Below are 24,922 nucleotides of genomic sequence, written 5' to 3'. Positions count from 1 at the left end.
TAGCTGTCAAAATTTTCTCAGTCCTTGAAATAAGATTTACTTGATAAGCAGGGGTTGTATCAGAAAGAAAAAAGATTTCTTAGACTTTGTTTTCAAACAAGGAGACAGTGAGCCTTTCAAAGGTGAAAGTGTTGTTCCTTCTAGTCTGGACAAATTAGTCCCAGAGCAGATACTGCTGCTTTCCTAAGGGGTGTGGTATGGGGTTTTATGTAGGAAGTTAAAAGATTTGTGAATAGTTTACAACTGTGATGCACAAAGTCACTAAATGATTAAAAAGACAAAATAAAATCTTGGTCCAGAAACATTTCATGTGTTTGGCAGCACTGGAACTCACCCTCAGCCTTCACAACAGGAAGGGATAATGAATTAAGTAAGCAGTAGTTGTGGCAGACCAGCTCAGAGAGCTTTTAAGTGCTCCCCATTTTTAGAGATCGGCAGGGCTCACCTAACGCAGCAATCAGTGCAACAGAGCATCCGTAATTCGCACCCATGGCAGATTGCTATTAGGGGAGGTATTAATGGGCTGCCAAGGGCTGGGAAATTGTTGCAGAAAAGTGTGTTTATGGAGTAAGAGCTGGCAGGCATGATTGCAATTGGGTTTGACATGTTTAACATAAATGGCTACTGCACAGCTCTTGCTGTTTATGAATAATTCCTACAGGCCCACTGCCTTTCTAATTGCAAAAGTAGGGAAAGGGGGGGACCCAATTCCCTCCCCCCCAAAAAACCAGGCCAAGGCCATCCTGACTGAACTTTCCCCTGATTTTCACAGGAAGTCATGTTTAACCAAGTCTCATCAGATGCCCTGGATACTGTGATGGGGAGGCCTGGGGTGAGCTGTGCCTGGAATCTGTACCTACTGTTCCTTCTCAGTGCCTAAGCATGAGGGACAAACTGAATTTATTAGTGTTGCCTGGGAAGGGCATGAGGAGCTTTGTCTGTTAAAGCCCATAGGTTTGGGTTGCTGATGATTTATTTCTGCCCACTCTGTATCCTCTGTGAAAGACATGAGGTACAGCTCTCTTTATCCCCCAATCCATTGAATCAGAAGTGGATTCAGAAGAATATGGCTCCAGTCCACCTCCCAGTCATGCAGCATTCTGGCATCTCTTTAGATATTTGGAAAAGGAGGGTAACATCTTCCTGCTTTTAAAATTCTCTACTTTGGCTATTTTCTTCTTCTTTCTGGCTCCTGATTCATAGCTCTCTTCCTTTCAGAAGACACTGTAGCCTAGTTGTAGATTACTCCCTCACCAGCTTTTTGTGGGCCTTGTGTAGAACTCTTAGTTGAATTTACATTTTAGCCTCATTTTCCAGCTTACTAGGATAATTCTGAACATTAGTCTACTGGTTGCATATTTTGTATTATTGGTAAACTGCCAATGCCATTGTCTAGGTAATTGAAGATGCACTGGACCCACCATGATTCTGCTCCTCTCCAGTCAATATCTCTTTCCCAAAGTGCTGCATACCAGCTCCTACTCCTTGCCAAAAGCATGGTCAGCATTAAAGTGGGGAGGCAGCTTTATTAGCTAGAAGAAGTGTTTATTAATTCTTTTTATCTTCCTGTTTTTAACAAGTCTGCCTCTGCAACTTGCTGCTTACCTTCCCTTAGGGGCTGTTGGGGCCCAGCACAGCCCTCATGCTAAACTAGTGGCTACTCTTGGACCTCTGTTTTCAGGAAGGATGATTGTCCCACTTTGTCCACATTTCTTTATGGAAGTTGGTGAGGCACAATAACTCCTTCTTGTTTCCATAGCTGAATCACTCTTTGGCATCTGTTTCCAAGACTTCTTAGTGTGCTTGAATTTCCACCAGCCCTTTTTTGAGGTGCCTTGCTTGGGCTGTTTTCCTCTCCTGCCTTTGTGGGTTCATTGGCTGCGCCTGTCTTAGGGAGCACAATATAGCCTCGGGGTGCTGTGCAAATCACCCCAATGGTCCACTAGTGTGAACATGGCCCACATAACAGCACCAGCAGCTCTTGAGTCTCATTTCTGCTTAACATTCATCACAAGGCCTCCATCAAGGAGTCCAAGTGACCAAACTACACCCTGTGTAGTGCCTTTTCCATGGTTCCAGCTTAACCAGGAAGGGTGTCTTCAAAGCAGGCCCACCCCATGTCCCCATGTCATGCCATCCGCCACCTGAGGTGCAGCCTTGCCACATGGTGGAGCAGAAGGACCTACCTGGTTGGAGACCTGGGCTTCAGGGATGCCGGCTGGCTGCTGAGCTGGTATGATCAATGGAGAGAGCAAACGTCAGTGAGTCCTGCTGTAAATTTCTGGGGCAGGTGGCGAGTTGGTTTACGGAATGCAGAGAGATGAGAACCCAGCTTTACGGAAAGCAGCATGAATTAATAATCATTTAATTGGCTCCTCCATTATGCTGCTGGATTAGTAGATGGAAGTTTAGATGAAGGGGCTGTCAATGGTGCTTTAGCTCAGAGAAACTGATGATTGGGGGCAGGGGAGAGGCAACTGTCTTTAGTCAGGTAGAGTCCATCCTCCTCAGTCCTCCTACCCTGGGCTGGGCTCTTTGAGCTTCACCTCTATGCTGCTTTTCACAGCTCATGGATGGAAGGAGACACTTTCTTCAGTGTTGAAAATTTGAAGCAGTAAGAAGACTTTTTTGGTAGTAAACTGTCTCTTGCAGTGCTATTTCTTAGGTGAGGGATTCATAGTTCACTTCAAAAGGTGAGAGAGCAACACTTATTCCTTTGGAGATGGTGCCAGTCTAGTCACAGCAAGGCTGTTTCAGCTGCAAAGTCAATTTTGGGGACCAGAGTCCTACCAGTTAACTCAAAAGAGAGAGAGAGGTTTCCCCAGCCACTCTGGGAGGCTTAAAGCCTTAAAGTGAAGGCTACACTCATACCAATACAAAGAAATGACCCTGGAAATTGTATAATAATAATAATAATAATAATAATAATAATAATAATAATAATAATATTATTTATTTATTTATTTGTTTATTTATTTATTTGTACCCCGCCCACCTGGCTGAGTTTCCCCAGCCACTCTGGGCGGCTCCCAGTCAAGTATTAAAAGCAATACAGCATTAAATATTAAAAACTTCCCTTCAGATGTCTTTTAAAGATAGGATAGCTACTTATTTCCTTCACATCTGAAGGGAGGGTGTTCCACAGTGTGGGCGCCACTACCGAGAAGGCCCTCTGTCTGGTTCCCTGTAACCTTACTTCTCGCAATATGGAACCGCCAGAAGGCCCTTGGTGCTGGATCTCAGTGTCCGGGCTGAACGATGGGGGTGGAGACGCTCCTTCAGGTATACAGGACCAAGGCTGTTTAGGGCTTTAAAGGTCAGCACCAACCCTTTGAATTGTCCTCGGAAACGTACTGGGAGCCAATGTAGATCTTTCAGGACCGGTGTTATGTGGTCTCGGTGGCCACTCCCAGTCACCAGTCTAGCTGCTGCATTCTGGATTAGTTGTAGTTTCCGGGTCACCTTCAAAGGTAGCCCCACATAGAGCACATTTCAGTAATCCAAGCAAGAGAAAACTAGAACATGCACCACTCTGCCGAGACAGTCCGCAGGCAGATAGGGTCTCAGCCTGCGTACCAGATGGACCTGGTAAACAGCTGCCCTGGACACAGAATTGACCTGCGCCTCCATGGACAGCTGCGAGTCCAAAATGACACCCAGGCTGCGCACCTGGTCCTTCAGGGGCACAGTTGCCCCATTCAGGACCAAGGAGTCCTCCACACCTGCCCTCCTCCTGTCCCCAAAAACAGTACTTCTGTCTTGTCAGGATTCACCCTCAATCTGTTAGCTGCCATCCTTCCTCCAACCGCCTTCAGACACTCACACAGGACCTTCACCACCTTCACTGGTTCTGATTTGAAAGAGACGTAGAGCTGGGTATCATCCGCATACTGATGAACACCCAGCCCAAACCTCCTGATGATCTCTCCCAGCGGCTGCATGTAGATGTTGAAAAGCATGGGGGAGAGGACAGAACCCTGAGGCACCCCACAAGTGAGAGCCCAGGGGTCTGAACCCCCCCCACCACTTTCTGAACACGGCCTAGGAGGGAGGAGCGGAACCACTGTATAAGAGTGCCCCCAGCTCCCAGCCCCTCTAGACAGTCCAGAAGGATGTTATGGTCAATGGTATCAAAAGCCACTGAGAGATCCAGCAGAACTAGGAAACAGATCTCACCTTTGTCCCTAGCCCACTCCCGGAGATGATTGACCAGTGCGACCAAGGCAGTTTCAGTCCCATGATGAGGCCTGAATCCCAACTGGAAGGGATCCAAATGGTCCGCTTCTTCCAGGCGTGCCTGGAGTTGTTCAGCAACCACTCGCTCAATCACCTCGCCCAAGAATGGAAGATTTGCGACTGGGCGATAGCTGGTCATATTGGCCAGATCTAAAGATGTCTTTCTAGAGAAGATCAACCTGTCTCCCAGTACTTTATCAAGAAGTCCCATTAGAAACGGAAGGAACGCTTGCTAAGTTCTTGTTTTCATGGGCCTGTTGAGGTCAGTGACAGATTGTGAAGGTTTAAAGGCTCGAGCTCCTAGAGGTAGTGAGTGACTTCAGGAGCTGTTGCTTTTAATCTAGAGCACTGGCTACATTTGGCCACACCAAGTTTATAAAACACAAGGAAAGGATTTTTCTCCAGGTAGTTCCAATGTACTGGGGTACCCCCACAAAACTAGCAATGCCCTCATTTTCTATGCTTTTATAGTCATCTTAGATAAATATCTTAACAACCCATATATAGATAAATATTGGCTCAGAGATGCTAGGAACACCTGGCCTAAAGATGATCTCCGTTCAATGGAAAAGAAAACAGTTGAATTCATGCTCTCACACAGCTGAATACCTCTGAGGAACCGGCCAGCATTATAAGTCCACCCTCTCCTCTTTCTTGTCTACCATATTCCTGGTTCCATGATCCACACCAACTCTTTAAGAATTCTCAATGCCTCTTCTTTATCTTTTGATAAGATCTGATTTGCAGTGTCCCACCCTCAAGACTTCATCTCCTGCAGTGATAAAATCAGAACTCTCCACTATGGTATCTCTTCTAAAGTAAAGGTAAAGGTACCCCTGCCCGTACGGGCCAGTTGTGTCGGACTCTAGGGTTGTGCGCTCATCTCACTTAAGAGGCCGGGAGCCAGCGCTGTCCACAGACACTTCCGGGTCACGTGGTCAGCGTGACGAAGCTGCTCTGGCGAGCCAGCACCAGCGCAGCACACGGAAATGCCGTTAACTTTCCCGCTATAAAGCGGTACCTATTTATCTACTTGCACTTAGGGGTGCTTTCGAACTGCTAGATGCTTTGGGACTACAACTCCCATCATCCCTAGCTAACAGGACCGGTGGTCACAGATGATGGGAATTGTAGTCCCAGAACATCTGGAGGGCCAAGTTTGGCCATGCCTGCATTAGAGTCTCTTCATAGTGTGTCTGCAGGCTGTCTGCTGTTGTTGCTATTAGGTTGTATCCAGTGCTAGTCCTGCTCAAATCAGACGCATTGAAATGAATGAACCTTAGATAGTCATGTTCATTCACTACAGTGGGCCTCCTCAGAGTAGTACTAGCATTGGATACACCCTGTTGTTGCCATTTAATATTATGTACACTCGTTAGTTGCTTGTTACCCCAGGGTTTATGTTTATGTTTCTAAACATAATTACATTATCTGATTAACAAATTCATACAGAAAAACAGCTGCAATTAATTAAAATAAATACACACACAATGCCCCCCTCCCCACAAAAGCCACAGGAAGCTTTGGCAGCACACTAGTAACAAAACAACATAATCTCAGCCCATCAGTAGAGTGGGGAAAAGGTAAAAAGCTCCCACAGTCTGTACTGCCGCTGCTGGGTAAGCATCTGTAGAGAGAATAGGGGGATGAGGTGAATGAATGAGAACCACAAGCAGTCACAGTGGGCAAGGACTGTAGCTTAGGAGGGGCACACATGTTTTGCATGTAGGAAGGTCACAGGTTTAATCCCCACCATTGTCTCCAGGTACAACTGGGAAGGTTCACTGCATAAAACCCTGGAGAGCCACTGCCAATCACAGTAGACAGAACTGAGTTAGATGGGCCATTAGTCTGACTTGGTATAAAACAACCTCCTATGTTCCTCAAAATTGTGTCCCCCTCCCCACTAGGGATGAGTGGGTGGGTGAAGATTGACATCAGGAATAAGGGGTTCCTTTGATGGCAGCAGGGGTGCTGGCCAGGTGTCTCATTGGCAGCAGGATCAGCAATGGGCCTTTCTGAGTCCCTGGGGAGGTGGCTGACCATGCCAGTCCCTGATGCCAGCCCTGCTGCTATCTACAGGCAAACTCTGCTTCCTGCTTGACCCTAGCAATGTTCTTCTCTTCCTCAAATGGGGTTTCCCTTGTTCCTCTGTGATTCTCTCTTTATACACAGTCCCTGAGTGATCTTGTACAATCCTATGCCATTCAGTACCATCCATAGGCTAATAACACCCAGCTCTACCTCTCTACCCCAGGCCCCCCTGTGTCTCCAGTGTGCTTGGATGCTTCATCACTGTCTTTAACCCATTTTGTCCCAAACCTAACTTCTCATCACTCCCCAAAAACACTCTCCTCATCCTCCTCTACACTCCATATCCATTGACATGTTTTTGATCTTTGACTCCTCGCTCTTCAGCCTGTTGTCAGGTCACGTCTGTTCCACAGTTTACAACATCACAAAAATGTGCCCCTTTTTCTCTGTCTTCTTGGTGAGAAATCTGACTCTGGTTCATGCTGTGGTCACCTCCTGTCTTGGTCACAACAGCCATGTCTCAGCTTTTATGCACTTTACTTCTGTCCAGAACTTGGAGCACAGACCTGTTCAGCTATACATACATCTTACACCACCATCCTAGCTTCCTCTATTTTTCTAGATCCACCACAAACGCATTGGGCTTACTGTGCCCAAACTCTCTGATCTTCCATATATTTATTGATTTATTGTGCTCATAGACCACTTTTTGTTGTATCATAACCCCAAAAGCTTTTCCAATACCCTTAACAAACAGCATGTCATTAAAATACATGAAACATGGTTAAACATTATAACCCATTTCTTTCTTTCCTTTTAGAAAGATTTACAAATCACTTAATCACTAAACTCTGTAATATAATAAATAGTAGAAATATAATATTGATAACATTATCAATAAAACACATCTAAAATTGCAAAAAAACATTTTAAAGTATTGATTTAAAAAATCTCAGATAAAATCAGTAAATCTTTTAAAACCAACCTAGATTGCAGAATTATATGACTGAGTAGACTTGATGAAATAACTTCTCATCAGAAGTCTAATGAAATATAGTGTGCACCTCTGTATTTTATAATATATGCAATTATTGTAGCAGTAACAGCCCAACAATGTATATCCTGATATATTCCTGCCTGTAACCTTTGTTCCTCTATTGCCCCTATCCTTAGCTCGAAGGTCTCCTCCTTCTGCAAATGGCTTCACCCAGCCTCCCTTGCTAACAGGGATGGTGATAGTTTTTAAGGCAGTAGGAGTCAGGCTAATTTGGGGGTGGTGTGTGTGAAATGTTGGCAGAGTTGTGGAGGAGCCCCAGTTCCCTTATCTGGTTGGAGGAGCAATGGGGTGACTCAGTGGTGCCTTTGGGAGCCTTGGTTTCAGGCCTATTTAACTTTGTGAAGGGCCCTCTTTTGTGGCTTTTGAACAAATTCCCCCATCAGAATCTTCCTTGCATCTTTAGGGGGGCTGGGGGGGGGGAGAAAGCCAGAAGCGTTAAACCGCTTAGTTAATCGGCAGCCAATCCATCATGTTAAATATCCAGCTGTCATATATTACCTTTCAAGTGAAAATGAATAACTCCCATTAAGGGTGAAATGGGTTTGAAGTCGATTCGATACAGATTAAAGTACTGTTCTGAATGTGTGTGTTCAGGGGGGCTAGGTGTAATATGCTTGTCCTTGTAGTTTTTAAATAATAGATGCCCTGCAGATTTATGTGCTCCAGGGTACAGAGTTCAAAGGTCATAAGGCGGGCATTCTGGGAAGAGCATCAACTTCCTGGAACACACCAGAATGGTGTTCATTCTGCCTTTCTGGTGTTTCTATGGGTTTGTGACCAGTCTGGCCAGTTTTGCTATGTTTGAAAGAGATAGAGAGAGGAAATGGTGAGGGAGCTTATCTTGGCATCTACGAAAGCCTGCATGCCTATCTCTAAATTGCAGCAGGAGGTTATTTATTTTTTATTTCAACCATTTGTATACCACGTAATCAGAGTCTTCTCTGAGCAGTGTACAGGAGACTAAAAAGGAGTTTAAAACTATAAAATAAGAATTCAAGCCTGCAAGGGGGGGGGAGTCTTCCATAAGTCCTGGAAGTTCAACGGGGAAGGGGCCTGTCTGATCTCAATGGTGATATCAAACTGAACCCACAATAATGAATGTGTTGTTCCTTGTGGTTATGACCCATACATCCACACCATGGGGGACTATGTGACTCCCCCAAAGACATCAGAGATTGAGTGAGAACATAAGGGATCAGGTGGTCCCTGGGGTATCCTGGGCCCAAGTTATTATGGGCCTTGTAAACTGACACAAGAACATTGAAGCTGGCCCAGTAGCGTGTGGGCAGCCGGTGCAAGCTTTTGAGCACTGGTGTTATGTGCATGTTTGATGCAATGTGAGGTAGATGATGTGATTGTCTTGGGTGGGTGGGAGTGTCAGAACCTCTCAAGCCGCCTGTGTTCCCCCCACCATCCCAACTACATGGGGAGTCTGCCATGCCCTTCCCTTTGTTGACTCAAATTGCATTAGAAATCCATGTCGAGTTTTAGCTTTGCTATGTTGTCTGCCTGTGTTCATTCACCAGAGTAATTCCAAAAGCACTAATGGACATCAGTGTTATCCTGGAATCAGGCTTGGAGAGTGATTATTGACATGGAGCATGCAGGGGTGACTGAAGAGTAAAGTTGTAGCATGTGTGACTCAGCTGGGCTCACCCACAGTCTGGCTGCATTGGTCCATGGAAGGAAAATGGTTCTTAGTCAAAGTGGAAAGGGACATTTTTCTCCCCCTAAAAATACAGTGGGGAGATTAGAATGTTGCAGGGGCATTGCAGGGAGAAAGCACCAACCAGCACATATTTATTTTATTTATTTAAAAGCATTTACAAAGCACTTGTAATTTTAAAATCTCTAACGAACCATATCATTAGAACAAAAATGCAACATAAAACTCACAAAACAGTAGTACAAAAATAGGAATTTGAGGGGATTCAAGTAAAAAAAAGTGCCTAGAAAGCCTGGGCCAAATGGCCCTTTTTGGATCACTGCCCTATGATATTCTCTAGGGTGCGGTACCATAAGTAGAATTTCCCCAGATGATCTAAGATGATCTACAGGTTTATTCAGGGATCTTCAGGTAATCCAGCTCATGCTGGTTTCAGGTTTTCCACAACTGTAGCACATATCTGGCATGCATGCACTGACCCGATTTTGATGGTGATGATGGTGATGATGGTGATTTGCAGCCCAAAGCTTCAAAAGTAATTCAGAATGAAGATTCAGAGCATGTTTATGTAAAGGAATGGAACTGAGGAGCAGTGCAGAATGGGAGGCTTGGCCATCTGTGAGGAATTCATAGATGCTGTTCTTTCCTCCAGGTTCTTCCAGAGCTGAGGTGTCACATAGTCATTCAGTTGTTTCTGTCCCCCTTTTTTTGCAGCACATGTTACCCCAGCTGAAAAGGAGCTGACAGAGTCCCCAGCATCCTCTAAACGTATCTCCTTTCCGAGAAGCTCTGAGTCGCCTGTCACCAAATGGCCTAAAACATCAGATGAGACCAAGCTGGAGCAGGTGAGGCACTGGAGCAACTGGCACTTGCTTCTGCGAAGTAATGGCTCAGCTTCCTTCCTTCTTTCCTTCCTTCCTTCCTTCCTTCCTTCCTTCCTTCCTTCCTTCCTTCCTTTCTTCCTTTCCACCCATCCCTCCTTATATTCAACTTTTAAATCCACTTGGGCCCACAAGGCAGTTCGTAGTGAAATTGTTTTTTTGATTATTCTTACTGTGGAAATGGGCAGTGTGTTTCAAAAAGTGTTAAAAAGGTGGAGGAAGACACCTGTCCTGCAGCCTGACCTTATCAAGGCTTTATTCTGCCAAAGCTTGTGATGTCTTCTTGTCCTCCAGGTATATCAGTGCCCATATTGCAAGTACAGTAACACCGATGTCAACCGGTTGAGGGTCCATGCCATGACTCAGCACTCGGTCCAGCCAATGCTTCGGTGCCCTCTCTGCCAGGACATGCTCAGCAACAAGATCCACCTGCAGCTGCACCTCACTCACCTCCACAGCGTCTCCCCGGACTGTGTGGAGAAGCTCATTTTGACGGTGAGTCTCTATATTGTGGGTGGGCAGCCTGCACCTCTCAGCCAAAGAAAGGGAGGGCAAGAGGCAAGGAGGAAATAAAGTCCCCTGCGAGCAATTGGTTTTGACTTCTTGGAAAACCAACCCATCCCACCCTGGCAATCACCAGGGGAGGTGGGAAAATGAAGAGTGGTGGTGGCAGAAAAAGCGGGTGACCCCACCCACTGATTGACGTGACAGATTACCCCCAAGAAAATGTGGCCCTCAATGGGAAAAATGTTCCCCACCCCTAGAAGGCCCATCTTGCCTGCATTATTTCTTCCCTTCCTCCTCCTGATCCTGCTCCTTCTCTTCAGTGAATTGCCCAAATTCAACACACCTGCCAGTAGGCAAGCAGATACCAGGCACTGTTGAAATGCCACCTCTTGAGTTGTGACCTGGGTCAGCAATACAAAAGTAGGAATCGGGCCTTCCTTTAGCACAGGCTGAAGCTTATTTTGACATCACAGGCCAGGGGAACATGTTTTCTTACATGCAGAAGGTATCCCAGGTTCAATCCCAGGGAATATTCCTTGCCTGAAACCCTGGAGTGTTGTTGCTGCTAGTTCGTATAGACAATACTGAACTCAGTGGACCAATGGTGTGACTTGGTATAAGGCAGCTTTCTAAGCTCCTCAGGCAAGTGAGCTGGTCCCACAGGACTGAGGCCAGAAGAACTGCTTTGATGGATAGGACTGGGGTCCTTTACTGCCAAGCCCACTTTCTGACACTGACCACCCAGATGCCTCTGGAACCTCCAAGAAGGGCATGGAGCTTTTCTCCAGATCTGGTATTCAAAGGGATTCCATTCTGCTGACATGCCTAATAGAAGAGGCATCCTCCATGCATTTATCACTTTTTAAAACTATCCAAGCTTAGTGTCCACCTGTTACCACATCTTGTGGTAGGAAATTCCACATGCTAATTATGTATTATCTGATAAGGTGCTTTCTTTTGTCTTGTCTAAATGGCCTACACATTTTTTGTTCAAAGTTTTTCTATTGCACAAACTTGCCTCTTCCTGTTAAGTCCCTTTTGCTGATTCTGCTCTGATTGCCCTTTGCCTTGACTTTGCCTTCCCTTTCCTCACCAGTTCTTTCATCTCTATTCAAAATCCAGCAGCAGAGTACCATATCCAGCACAAGTGTCTTGGCTTTATCTTTCGAGCTCTCCAGGGGTTTCCTCCCCTCGTTTGGCTTAAGTCCTTACTGTGCACACACCACTACAGGGAATCCCAAGTAGTACATGTGACTGTCTTTGTGTGTCTTCATCCACTCTGTCCCCAAATTCCTCCATATTCCCTCTTGTTGAAATTCACGTTCTAAACCTGTCCCTTTGCGTTTGTCACTGTTAGGTGCCATGCCCACTGATGGCACTATTATAAACAGTTGAGGGGGACCTTACCTAGGCAGCAGAAGAGCTCTCCTTCCAATCCCATAAGCTGCTGCTGCTGACTCGGCCTCGGCATGAAAGAGCCTCTTTGCTTCCAGGGCTCTCCCAGAATGTCACTCATGATTGCTTGAAAGCGCATTCTGATCTTTGCCCCAGCTACTTGTCGTCTTGAGTTTTTCCTGACATCAGTCTGCCCAAGCGATTGGCAAGAGGATGCTGCTCCTAGAAAGGCAGGGTCCCTTCAGAGCTCTTGTGAGGGCCCCTCTCTGGCCTTTGCACTGGGGCTGGGAGAGGCTTCTCTTAATCTTACTTAATCATGTGCCTTTCAGGAACCTGCCATGTTTAATATGACTGTTGCCATAGCAACAGCTACTTGCTGATACCATGGTGTGCTGTGTATCTGGGTATTCCACAGTGCCCCCCTCTTTCCCTGTCAACAATAGCAGGGGAGCCCTCTCCCCATTTCGTCAGAGGCCTGTTGTGCTGCACTACTGTCTGTGGGGCAAGGGCAATTATGAGAGGGGTGTTGTACACCAGCTGACCAGCGATTGGGGTTGGGGTGAGGTTGTGAAGACCAAAGGTTGCTACTGCAGTTCTGATTGGGGATGGTGTGTTGCCTTCTCTATGCTCAGCACTGACTTATCCCCCAGCTTTTAGTCTTGTGGCTGATTCACTTTTCGCAGGACTGTGTTGATTTGGCAGAATCATCAGAGGGGCTGAAGGCAGTAAAAAAGCTCTTTTTCTTTCTTGCCTTCCATCATTCATCTGTCTTTCCTCCCCAGTTGCATTCTGGTGCTGTTTCTCACCCTACTTGCATCTTCTCCTCTCCCCATTGTGTGTCTCTCTCTCCCTTCCACTGTCATTCGGTCATCCTCTTTTCTCCCTCATCTCACCCCCCCCCCCCGTCTCATTCCCCATCTCGGATGAAGGTAATGAAAATAATCGGCCTTCATTAATTCTGAGCCCTGTGAGATGATAGCCATTTGGAGCCATGTTTGCCAATTAGATGGTCTAAATTAGAAGTGACCTTGGTATAGTGCCATCGCTTTGCCTCTCTGAGCCTAATGAAGCTTTTCTCTCCAGCACACACACTCCTGCCCGCTCTCCCTCTCATTCTTTGTAATGGAAATTGCCTCCTTTGTCTGGCTCTGGAACCTCGTCTTGTACAACTCCCCCCTCCCCCATTGCACGGACAGAGGAGATGTTAATGTGTCTTCTCAGTCAGACTCTTGCTGGAGGTTTCATTTTGGACCAATTAGATTCCAGCCGTTGTAGGGGGCAGGGAGTGTCTGAACTGACAATGGGGTCTGATACAAGAAGATAGTAGAGGAATGGGCTTCATTCCTCTCTTTCTTCATTCCTCTCACTACCTAGGGTGGCATCTCTTTTCGGAGAAGGCATAGGGGAACACCTGGGCTGGGTACCAGCTGACATTTGGGATCTTGCAATGCTCAGACCCACACTGGTAGCTTAAACTACAGGGCATTGCCAAATAGAAGGGGCAGGTGGACATGCCACAATGCTGCAATCTGTAGTGCAAAAGTGGGCCACGGGCAGAAATTAAGGCTCTTGCATGCCATTTGGAAGCAACAAGGAAGGGGCGGCACACTGGTTTGCTTTCCACCAACTTGGCTCCCTCCAGGCATAAATCCCTTGATGCCATTGGTGAGCAAAACAAGGTTAAGCCAGCTTTGGTCACCTCTTCTGAGCAGAACTGGTGTTCCTTGTTAAAAGGATCTGTAGCTCTCCACTCATGACTACTGCTTGCTGAGGAGCATGTCCTTGAGGGAGCTGAAATGACACCTGGGGTGTTGCTCAAGTCACTTCTTAACAGGGCCCTTTGGTCCTTGGGGCATCCCTCCCCATCTCAGCCTCCTGCCTTTAAATGCTTGGGGGGTGGGCAGTATCCCACCAGAGAAAGGGAATGAGTTAAGCACACCTAAGGTGGGAAGGAAGGAAGAACTGGTTGGCTTGCAGCAGCAGATTGAAATGCAGAGGAGCACGTGAGGTTGATGATTATATTTCAGGGAGAGTTAATTGACGGAAGGTGAAGGCAGACAAAGAATCGCTGCTTACTGCCTTCTTGAATCCCAATCAGGAATTATGATTAAAGACGCGGCAAGACAACAGACGCTTGATGAATTGGTGTCTCTCTCTCTCTTTCTCTCTCCCTCTCTCTCTCCCCCTCCCTCTCTTTTTGGTTTTGCCGTCATTCACACTTGATTGACTTCAACCTTTCAAGTGCAAAAGCCTCTCTTTCCATTATTATTCGTAGCCATCTCAGTTTTTCTAATTAAAGTGTATGAAAACAATTACTGATCCATCGTACTGAGTCTGGTAGTGGGGGTGGCTACCGTCCTAGTTTTGTGGGGAAAGACCATGATTTGCTGTAATAATGTGCAACTTAGGTTAGATAACATTATTCTTTTTCTACTCCGCTGGGCCTTTCCCCCACACTTTCTTTTGAATTATTTTCATAATTTCTGTAGAGGAAGAGAAAGTGCCTGTCCTGTTGATAGTGCTAAGAGTGGCACTTGTTGTTCCTTCCTGCTGTCTTTCCTCTTCCCACTTCCTTCATCTCTCAAATCCTACCCTCGGGGCTACTCTGAGCCCCATCTCTCCATAGGGGATGGTACAGCCTTGAAAATAGACAGGAATGCTGGAGGGGACTTGTTGTGCCTCCTGGTTCATCTCCCTTCAGAGACAGGATCTGTTCATTCCTGTATAGCCTCTACATGGTGTGTAGCCAGGATCCCTGGAAAAACCCTCTGTGCAGCTTCCCAGGTCCACTGACTCCAGCCTCCTCCTTCTCATTGGGCATTTACTTATGTGAATTTGCCATGGGTATTACTAGTCAGTGGATACTAGTAGTGCCCTTCAGTGGTTGTCAAAGCCAAATAGGCAGAACAGTTACAACAGGAATATACAGAAACCAGTTTGAGGGAGAGCATATTGGCCTTTAGGGCAATTGTACTTGAGACAAAAAAACCCAAACAAACACTGAAGAGAAGGATTAGAGCTGTTTCCTTTCTACAAAAAGTAAAAATTCTAGGAGAGTAGCTGCCTTGTTGTGTAGCAGGAGGAGAATGAAAAGTGGGGTGTCTCTATGTAGCCTGTGTAGCCCAAGTCAGAGCCCTGAGGCACCAGCCAGTCTTTGTAAAGCAGAGCACTTGCTTTTTCACAAAAAGTGGGGAAAGTCTTCCACTGGATCAGCTTTGTGTCCGTCTTTTATTTTGTGCTCAAGCAAGCAAGGAGTTTCTTGTTCCCAATAATTTTTGTACTCATTTTTCCAAATTGTGTGTGTTTCATAAAGCAAGACAAGAATGGACTTCTGCATTCAGGTCAAAGATGAAAAAAGTTGGAATGATAGAAAAACAAAGACACTTTACAGATGAGGAAAAACTAATCTGATGTATGAAATGATTTAATAGAAGGTCAAAAGATGAAAAGAGACAATATGTATGTTTCTACTTTGAAAACAAATAAATACATATTGTCTGTTTTTAAATTGTCTTTATACCATATATTAAATAATTTCATACATCAGCTTTGTTTCTGCTCCCCTATAAGGGTTCAGGACACCAGCCGTCTTCCCATAATTCTTTTCCAGCTAGTTGCCTGTAGGAACTCGAAGCACCCTCGGGAGTAGGCAGCAGCCATCCCTTGTTCAGTGCCACCCTTTAGTTTGCTGCTGCCTCTCAACCACCACCATGGACAGACATACAGACACATCCCGCTCATGAATTCATTTAATGCTTTTTAAAAAGCCATCAAAGAAGGAAACATTGCTACATCGTGAGGCTGTGAATTCCTTCAGCTCAGTAGGTGTTCTTTGAAGAAATACTTCATTGGTGTCAGTTTTGGACCTATTGCCAATCAACTTGAGAGTATGACCCAGATTTCTAGAATTTTTTGGCGGGTGGGGGAGGTTCCCCACCCTATCATTCATTACCCGTATCATGCCACTTGTGATTAGTCATCTTCCCCCCCAAAAAACTAAAAAGTTGAACGTTTTAGCAGCCTTTCCTTAAAGAGACTCTGCTTCTCCGAGCCATGATATTATTATGTATTTTATTTTATAATTGATATCCTGTAAGAAAGGCGAGCTATAAATATACTGAATAGTCATCATCATCATCATCATTGGAGTCAGCCTACAATATTAATATGAGCCAGGTGCTTTGATTGTACTGGTTAAAAAACAATAACCTTTAAGCAAGTCTACAAAGACATATAATTTAATTATGTTCATTTGTTTTGTTTTGTTGTTTTTTTAAAAAAGTTCTAAGGTTTTACCTATATTTTATTTTGTTATCTTCTACTTTTAAAGTTGGTTTAATTACTATTTTTATTGACTTCGTTACACGTTTATGTAAACCACTTGGAGATTGTTTTTTATTAAGCAATATAAAAATTTTGCTAAATGAAATAAATACTAAATGTAATTGGACAGGGGAGAACTTTACATAGTGACTTTAAATATGGTTGCAGCATAGATTTATTTAATGGCATAATGGTGCCTATTATTTTATTTTCCAAGCCCATATATAATGATTTCTAACTCTGGATCTGCTTATTCCCATCACCACTGCAGCCTACAGAACTCTTGTTTGAGTGAGCAAAATGGCTGCTGTCCATTCTGGTACTGTTTGCTTTTGAGCGCCGTCTTGTATGTGTGCCACTGATGCTGTCGGCTAAGGCCCAGCAAAGGCACTACTGTTCGCCAAACAACCGGAGTTGGCTGCTGCTAGAAATTAGCACAGCTTCCCTTCTGCAGAGGTGCATCATCAGAAGGCAACCATTGTGGCCATCCCATCTTTGAACTCCACTTCATCATTAGCATGCGACAGCCAATATTTTCAAGAGTACATGATGATCTTTGCATGCCTGTGTAGGGACCTACATTTGCTCCTAATGTAGACCCTTTTTATCATCATTTATGGGTGCCTATTCAGTTCATCGTATTCTTTTCAGCCATAACAAACATGGATGGTTGTGTGTTTTCCTCAACGTTGACCTTCCGGCCTTTGCTATCAAGAGATCTTGCTTGTTCTTTGAGCCCAAGTGAAGAGGAGGGCTGTGCTGTTGCTGCTTTTTCTGTTGATGTGCAGAAAGGGAGACTGAAGCTTCTTCTTTGCCTGCCAAAGACAATCTGCTGTCCCTTCCATTTATCTTTCTCCTGCCTCCCTTGACACATCTCTCTTTCCTTTTCTAGCTCCTTTTTTTGTATTAAGCAATTTTGAAAATAGTGCTACTACAGCCCTTCCTGGTTCAAAACTGCAGTGAGGTTTCCAATATGTGGTTTAATTAAGAGCTTCCTTACTTCTTCAGCCACTTAAGATGGGCCTTTCAACATACCTACCTAATCAGTTGCGTAAGAACTTTCACAGCTATGACAAAACATTATCAATGATCAAAGACTAAGCTGAGCATAAAGGAAAATATTAATAATACTATTCTTTGAAAATGTGCCCCTAATTATGTCCAAAATGTAACAGTGGGAACGTTTTGGGCTGATTTAAACACCAGTCTGTGTGGGGGCTCAAGACTGACAACATATTAAAAGTTTTAAAGACATTTTTGCCTGTCTTCTTCTCTTTTGGGTATCTACAGGTGACAACCCCAGAGGTTATGATGCCTAGCAGTATGTTTCTTCCAGCTGCAACACCAGATCGAGATGGGAACACCAGCACGGATGAGTCAACCAAGCAGCCTGGTCAGTACCAACTTTAATTGCTCAGTTGGAGGCACTTTTTCCTCAGGGTTTTCAGATGCTCCAGAGTCTAGAAGTGACTCTTGGCATGTCTGAGCTCTTCTGCACCTTCTGTTTGGGACTCTGAGTGGGTGATGATACTTAGCCTGTTTGGCAGCAGAGGCGAGTCTTTCTGTGGTCTACAGGCCCAAATTGAGTTTCTGGTGCTTGAGCCAAAGGTAGGCGGAACTCTGTGAGTCTGATGCATGACCAAGGGTGTATCAGTGCCATATTTAGGGTGGTGCAGGTGGTTCCCCTGCACAGGGCATCAAGCCTAGGGGGTGCAAAATCGAGGTTCCATTTGGGAGCACCAAATTTTGGCCTTGTACAGAACACCATATTATGAAAGATTAGCACAGATTGCCTCTGGGTGTATGTTGGGAGGGGAGCTTTTAGTGCATTCAGATCTCCATCATCTAACCGGGAACATATTTGTGTTTTCCCACACACAACGAAAAATGACCTGGAATGCCCTTCTTGCTCTCCTTCTCCCTCATGCCCCTTCCCAGCAGTCTTAATTGCAGTATGGCTGACATATCACTAGGTGTTACATTCTGCCAGTTTGGTGCCATGCATTATAAAACGCTGTTGAAGAAGCACCACACATTCATAGTGTGTGCATAAAGGCAGCAGAAGTGGGTGAGGCCTGAGCTTTGAGTGGGAAGAGAGAGGTTCATGTGAAGGCAGAGCCAAGACAGAGGATAGCGTGAAGGAGAGCATCTTGTTCTTCTGGTGAGAAAGGGAGAAGGTTGGGGTCTTCACCCTTGATCCATTTGAGAAGAGTCTGGTGAGAGGTCCCAACATGTCCAGATGAATAGCATATAGCTGTTGACTCCTTAAATAGCCCAGAGGATGTGTCTATGGCTGACAAGGGCTCTCATGGTCTCCTCTTTGTTTCTTTCTCCACAGAGACTTCAGAGGACTTAGGCAAAGGCCTGCTACTGCCTTCTGAGAACACAGGGGAGCGTGGGGCAGAACCAAAGCCTGCTCTTCCTGACCAGGCCTCTGCCAGGGATGATGCTGGATTTCTGTGCTGGAAGAAGGGCTGCAGCCAGGTGTTCAAAAGCTCCACTGCCCTGCAAGCGCATTTCAATGAGGTCCACACTAAGCGGCCCCAGTTGCCTGTCTCTGACCGTCACGTTTACAAATACCGCTGCAACCAATGCAGCCTGGCCTTCAAAACAATCGAGAAGCTCCAGCTGCACTCCCAGTACCATGTCATCCGGGCAGCTACTATGTGTTGCCTTTGCCAACGCAGCTTCCGCACTTTTCAAGCCCTCAAGAAGCACCTGGAGACAAGTCACCTGGAACTGAGTGAAGCTGACATCCAGCAACTGTACGGTGGGCTTCTGGTCAACGGGGACCTCCTGGCCATGGGTGACCCTTCGCTGGCTGAAGACCATACTGTCATAGTAGAGGAAGACAAAGAGGAGGAGAGTGACCTAGAGGACAAGCAAAGTCCCACAGGAAGTGACTCTGGGTCTGTACAGGAAGACTCTGGCTCAGAACCAAAACGAGCTCTCCCCTTCCGAAAGGGCCCAAACTTCACCATGGAGAAGTTCCTGGACCCATCCCGCCCATACAAGTGCACAGTTTGCAAAGAATCCTTCACACAGAAAAACATCCTTTTGGTCCACTACAATTCAGTCTCTCACCTGCACAAGCTGAAACGAGCCCTCCAAGAGTCCACCTCTGGCCAGCCGGAGCCCACCAGCAGCCCCGACAACAAACCCTTCAAGTGCAGCACTTGCAGCGTGGCCTATAGCCAGAGCTCCACCTTAGAGATCCACATGCGGTCCGTCCTACATCAGACCAAGGCACGAGCTGCCAAACTGGAGGCTGCAGGGGGTAGCAGTGGCAGCAGCAACAGCAATGGAGCTGCTGGTGGCAGTGGTGGCGGCAGCAGCAGCAGCGTCTCTCTGGGCTCTTCCACACCCAGCCCCATCAGCACAACTACCACCACCTCCTTTGCCATGACAAACACAAGCACTGCCAGCACAGCTCCCGTCTCTAGCCTGCTCAGCCAGGTCTCTTGCGAGAGCACTGGGATCCCTTCTCTCAGCAACCCCATCAGTACCAGCTCCACCCTGGCAGCTGCTGCAAGCCCCTCTGAGCCCAAAGAGGTGAACCGTAAGAAACTGGCTGACATGATTGCTTCGCGGCAGCAGCAACAGCAGCAGCAGCAGCAGCATCAAGCGCACACCTTGGCGCAGGCACAGGCGCAAGTACAGGCGCAGCTCCAGCAAGAGCTCCAGCAACAAGCTGCTCTCATCCAGTCACAGCTCTTCAACCCTGCTCTCCTGCCCCACTTCCCGATGACCACAGAGACCCTCCTCCAGCTCCAGCAGCAGCAGCACCTTCTCTTTCCCTTCTACATTCCCAGTGCCGAGTTCCAGCTGAACCCCGAAGTGAGCTTGCCTGTGACCAGCGGCACGCTGACACTGACTGGGACTGGACCTAGCCTTCTGGATGACTTGAAGGTGCAGCTCCCCCAGCCAGGCCACCCACCACTCCTGCAGCAGCCACCACAGCAGCAGCTGCCTCAAGGTCAGCTGTCACAGCCGCCTCATTGTGTTCTCCTCCAGCAGAGCCAACACTCAGAGAAGAAGAGCAAGGTTTTTGGGAAGGAGAAGGAAGTCCAAAGGGAACAGGAGAGCTTTGAAAAGGGGGATGGCACCTCTATCTCTAAAGACCTCCTGCCTGACACCCTGAAGTCCAAAGACAAGCCAGAGTCGGCAGGGACAGGATCGGGCCCTGCAGAACCTTCTATGTTTCCTCCTCGTATCGCCTCAGATGCACGTGGGAATGCCACAAAAGCCTTGCTGGAAAACTTTGGTTTTGAGTTGGTCATTCAATACAATGAGAACAAGCAGAAGGTGCAGAAGAAAGCTGGGAAGACAGAGCAGGGTGACAACTTGGAAAAGTTGGAATGTGAGTCATGTGGGAAATTCTTCTCCAACGTCCTCATCCTGAAGAGCCACCAAGAACATGTCCACCAGCATTACTTCCCCTTCAAGCAGCTGGAAAAGTTTGCCAAGCAGTACCGTGAACACTACGACAAGCTGTACCCACTGCGGCCTCAAACTCCAGAGCCGCCGCCTCCCCCGCCGCCACCGCCCCCTCCACCTCTTCCTCCTCCTCTGCCTGCTCCACCTCCACAGCAGCCTTCTACACCTACCATTCCTGCTTCGGCTCCATCCATTACATCTCCCACCATTACACCAGCCCAACCATCGCTGCCCCTCACTCAACTTTCCATGCCTATGGAGCTGCCCATCTTCTCTCCCCTGATGATGCAGACCATGCCTTTGCAAACCTTGCCTGCCCAGTTGCCGCCGCAGCTTGGCCCCGTGGATGCTTTGCCTGCAGACCTGGCCCAGCTGTACCAACACCAGCTCAACCCAGGCCTTCTGCAGCAGCAGCAGCAGAACAAGAGGCCACGCACGCGGATCACAGATGACCAGCTCCGGGTCTTGAGGCAATATTTTGATATCAACAATTCCCCAAGCGAGGAGCAGATCAAGGAGATGGCAGACAAGTCTGGACTGCCACAGAAGGTGATCAAGCACTGGTTTCGGAACACACTCTTCAAAGAGCGCCAGCGCAACAAGGACTCCCCATACAACTTCAGCAACCCTCCAATTACCAGCCTGGAGGACCTGAAGGTAGATTCTCGACCACCCTCTCCAGAGCCTCAAAAACATGAGTACTGGGGAAGCAAGAGGTCTTCCAGGACTCGCTTTACTGACTACCAGCTCCGAGTGCTGCAGGATTTCTTTGATGCCAATGCTTACCCCAAGGATGATGAATTCGAGCAGCTCTCGAATTTGCTCAACCTTCCAACCCGTGTGATAGTGGTATGGTTTCAGAATGCTCGCCAGAAAGCCAGGAAAAACTATGAGAATCAGGGGGAAGGGAAGGATGGAGAGCGACGGGAGCTGACAAATGACAGGTACATCCGGACAAGCAACTTGAATTACCAGTGCAAGAAGTGCAGCCTTGTCTTCCAGCGCATCTTTGACCTGATCAAACATCAGAAAAAGCTGTGCTACAAGGATGAGGATGAAGACGGGCAGGATGACAGTCAGAACGAGGATTCCATGGATGCAGCAGAGCTGCTGACCCCAACCAGTTCCTCCTGCAGCACCCCAATGCCTTCCCAGGCCTACAGCACCCCCACGTCTTCTGCAAACACAGCCTGCTCTTCCTCAGCTTTCCTACCACAGCTCACTGCTGAAGCAGACGATGACTTCTCCATCTATAGTTCTAAAGCAGAAGCTACAGACGAAAAACCAAAGCAACCTGAACCTCCAAGTACGCAGCAAAACCAAACTCCAGAGAAGCAAATACAACCAAAGCAGGAGGTGCAGCAGCAGCAGGACCCAGGCGAGCCAAAGGCCAGTTCAGCACACCCAAAGGCCTCCCCACCCACCCCACAGCAATCAGTCCAGCCTCCTCCACAGTCTGTGCTGCCACAGTCCAGTCCTAGCCCCTCACAACTCTCTCACCTACACCTCAAGCCCCTTCACACATCCACCCCTCAACAGCTGGCCAACATGCCTCCTCAGCTCATCCCCTACCAATGTGACCAGTGCAAACTGGCATTTCCCTCCTTTGAGCATTGGCAAGAGCATCAGCAGCTCCACTTCTTGAGCGCCCAGAACCAGTTTATCCACCCCCAGTTTCTGGACAGGACTTTGGATATGCCTTTCATGCTCTTTGACCCCAGCAACCCCCTCCTGGCCAGTCAGCTGCTATCTGGGACACTCCCCCAGCTGCCCATGAGCTCAGCCACTTCACCCTCCACACCAACATCCACCATGAGCACACTGAAGAGAAAGTTGGAGGAGAAAGCCAGTGCAAGTCCTGGCGAGAATGACAGCAGCACTGGCGGGGAGGAGCCCCAGAGGGACAAGCGTCTCCGAACAACCATCACCCCAGAACAGCTGGAAATTCTCTACCAGAAATACTTACTTGATTCCAACCCTACCAGAAAGATGCTCGACCACATTGCTCACGAAGTAGGCTTGAAAAAACGTGTGGTGCAGGTTTGGTTCCAGAACACTCGAGCCCGGGAGCGGAAGGGGCAGTTCCGGGCAGTGGGGCCTGCCCAGGCCCACAGGCGGTGCCCTTTTTGCCGGGCCCTCTTCAAAGCCAAAACAGCCCTGGAAGCACACATCCGATCGCGGCACTGGCATGAAGCCAAGCGGGCAGGGTACAACTTGACCTTGTCAGCCATGCTTTTAGATTGTGATGGAGGGCTCCAGATGAAGGGAGACCTCTTTGATGGAGCAAGCTTTGCTCACCTGCCACTCACCAGCAGCGATAGCCAGGGCATTCCGCTCTCCCCAGTGAGCAAGTCTCTGGAGCTCTCTCCTCGAACTCTGCTGAGCCCCTCCTCCATTAAAGTAGAAGGGATAGAGGACTTTGAGAGCCCCTCTATGTCCTCTGTCAATCTGAGCTTTGACCACACCAAGCTGGACAACGATGACTGCTCCTCTGTCAACACAGCCATCACAGACACCACCACGGGGGATGAAGGCAATGCAGACAATGACAGTGCCACGGGGATCAACACTGAAGCCAAATGCACCTCAGGGCCAGGTGAGGGCCTGACCAAGGCTGCCATGATCGCAATGTCAGAGTATGAAGACAGACTGTCTTCTGGCCTTGTCAGCCCAGCTCCCAGTTACTACAGCAAAGAGTATGACAATGAAGGTACTGTGGACTACAGTGAGACCTCCAGCCTGGCAGACCCTTGCTCACCCAGCCCTGGCACAAGTGGCTCAGCGGGCAAGTCTGGAGATAGCGGGGATCGGCCAGGACAGAAGCGCTTCCGGACACAAATGACGAACCTCCAGCTGAAGGTCCTAAAGTCCTGCTTTAATGACTACAGGACTCCAACCATGCTGGAATGTGAGGTCCTGGGCAACGATATTGGGCTGCCAAAGAGAGTTGTTCAGGTCTGGTTCCAGAATGCTCGGGCCAAGGAGAAGAAGGCCAAGCTCAGTATGGCCAAGCATTTTGGCATTAACCAAGCAAGTTACGAGGGACCCAAAACAGAGTGCACTTTGTGTGGTGTCAAGTACAGTGCCCGCTTGTCTGTACGTGACCATATCTTCTCTCAGCAGCACATTTCCAAAGTGAAGGACACCATCGGAAGCCAGCTGGACAAAGAGAAGGAGTACTTTGACCCAGCGACTGTCCGTCAGTTGATGGCGCAGCAGGAGCTGGACCGGATCAAGAAGGCCAATGAAGTTCTCGGCCTGGCTGCTCAGCAGCAAGGCATGTTTGACAGCCCCCCTCTGCAGGCTTTGAACCTTCCTGCCACCTACCCAGCAGCACTTCAGGGCATCCCTCCTGTCCTCTTGCCGGGCCTCAACAGCCCATCCTTGCCTGGCTTCACTCCCTCAAACACAGGTGAGTTTCCACTGCATTCCCCCCCACCGCTTCTTTGGTACATGTCCTGGGGAGGAGGGATTTTGATGCACTGTGAGCCTCAAAGGGTTGCTGGAGGAATTTCTGGGTTGCTACAAGCAAAAATGGCCTTCCTCAGATCCAGTTTCTGACTGACGTCGTCCACAAGTGCTCAGCATGCAATGACAAGGTTCCTGTTTAGGTGGATGGTTCTTGGTTGCTTGAGAACCAGTCACCACTGCCATCAGGGGTTGAGGAAGCAATATAGGCTCCTTCCTCCCTCCAAGTCCCAAGGCCAACTCTATTTTGTTTTTGTTTTTATTCTTATTCTGCTCTTGGACCCTGCTGGTAGCGTAACATAAGCATTAACAATAAAGTTTATAGTTAGACCCAACAGCAAGAAATACAATTCACAACACCAATTTGATTAATTTCAAAATGTCATTTAATCCTCTGGAGGCCGCTCCTCATGCAGTAACTACAGAGGGGATAAAAAGGGCTAGAGCTTCCAGTTAGCAGGAAAAAATGGCACATGGCCTTCCTGTGACAACCCTTCCTGTCCCTCCTGCAGAGCAAGAACTGGCCTCAAGCAGTTGGCTTCTCAGTCCTTGGTTCCATGCCTTGAACACCTTGACCATTGCTCATTTGTTGGCTTTCATGCAGGCATTTCCAAGGCCCCTGTTTGGCCTCTCCTGTTTTGTGGGCGCTTCTTTTACCACAGTGGGATGATAATCATCATGATTTCTCACAACCAGCTTTTCTGCAACCTGAATTTGTTTGTTTGTTCATTTTCTAAACTACTTTACATCACATTTGCTCCCAGTGTGGTTTACAAATAGAATACCTGAGCGTTAAAAGTATGAAATATAATACAAAATTGAAATCCCAGCAATATCATACAACAGATGGGCATCATGCAGTTTCAGCTGGTCCATACTGAAACACCCCAAGGCCTGGATGAAGAAGTACATCTTCAG

The 24,922-nt window shown here is 47.4% G+C and overlaps 1 protein-coding gene across 19 annotated transcripts in view; it reads left to right on the top strand.

Moving 5' to 3' along the window:
• The window catches only part of ZFHX3 (zinc finger homeobox 3), a 384,144-nt gene that overhangs the window by 347,656 nt on the left and 11,566 nt on the right, over positions 1-24,922 (top strand). For all 19 annotated transcript variants that reach the window (XM_081923280.1, XM_081923279.1, XM_081923276.1 and 16 more), the window contains 4 exons: positions 9,708-9,838; positions 10,169-10,369; positions 17,390-17,492; positions 18,438-23,948. In XM_081923280.1, coding sequence (XP_081779406.1) covers positions 9,708-9,838; positions 10,169-10,369; positions 17,390-17,492; positions 18,438-23,948 — 5,946 coding nt within the window. The remainder of the gene's footprint in view (positions 1-9,707; positions 9,839-10,168; positions 10,370-17,389; positions 17,493-18,437; positions 23,949-24,922) is intronic.

The sequence above is a fragment of the Podarcis melisellensis genome (genome assembly GCF_964234715.1).
Source record: "Podarcis melisellensis genome assembly, chromosome: 8".
Classification (NCBI taxonomy): Eukaryota; Metazoa; Chordata; class Lepidosauria; order Squamata; family Lacertidae; genus Podarcis; species Podarcis melisellensis.
The sequence above is the reverse complement of the archived record's forward strand: the minus strand, read 5'-3'. Positions and strand labels throughout refer to the sequence as shown.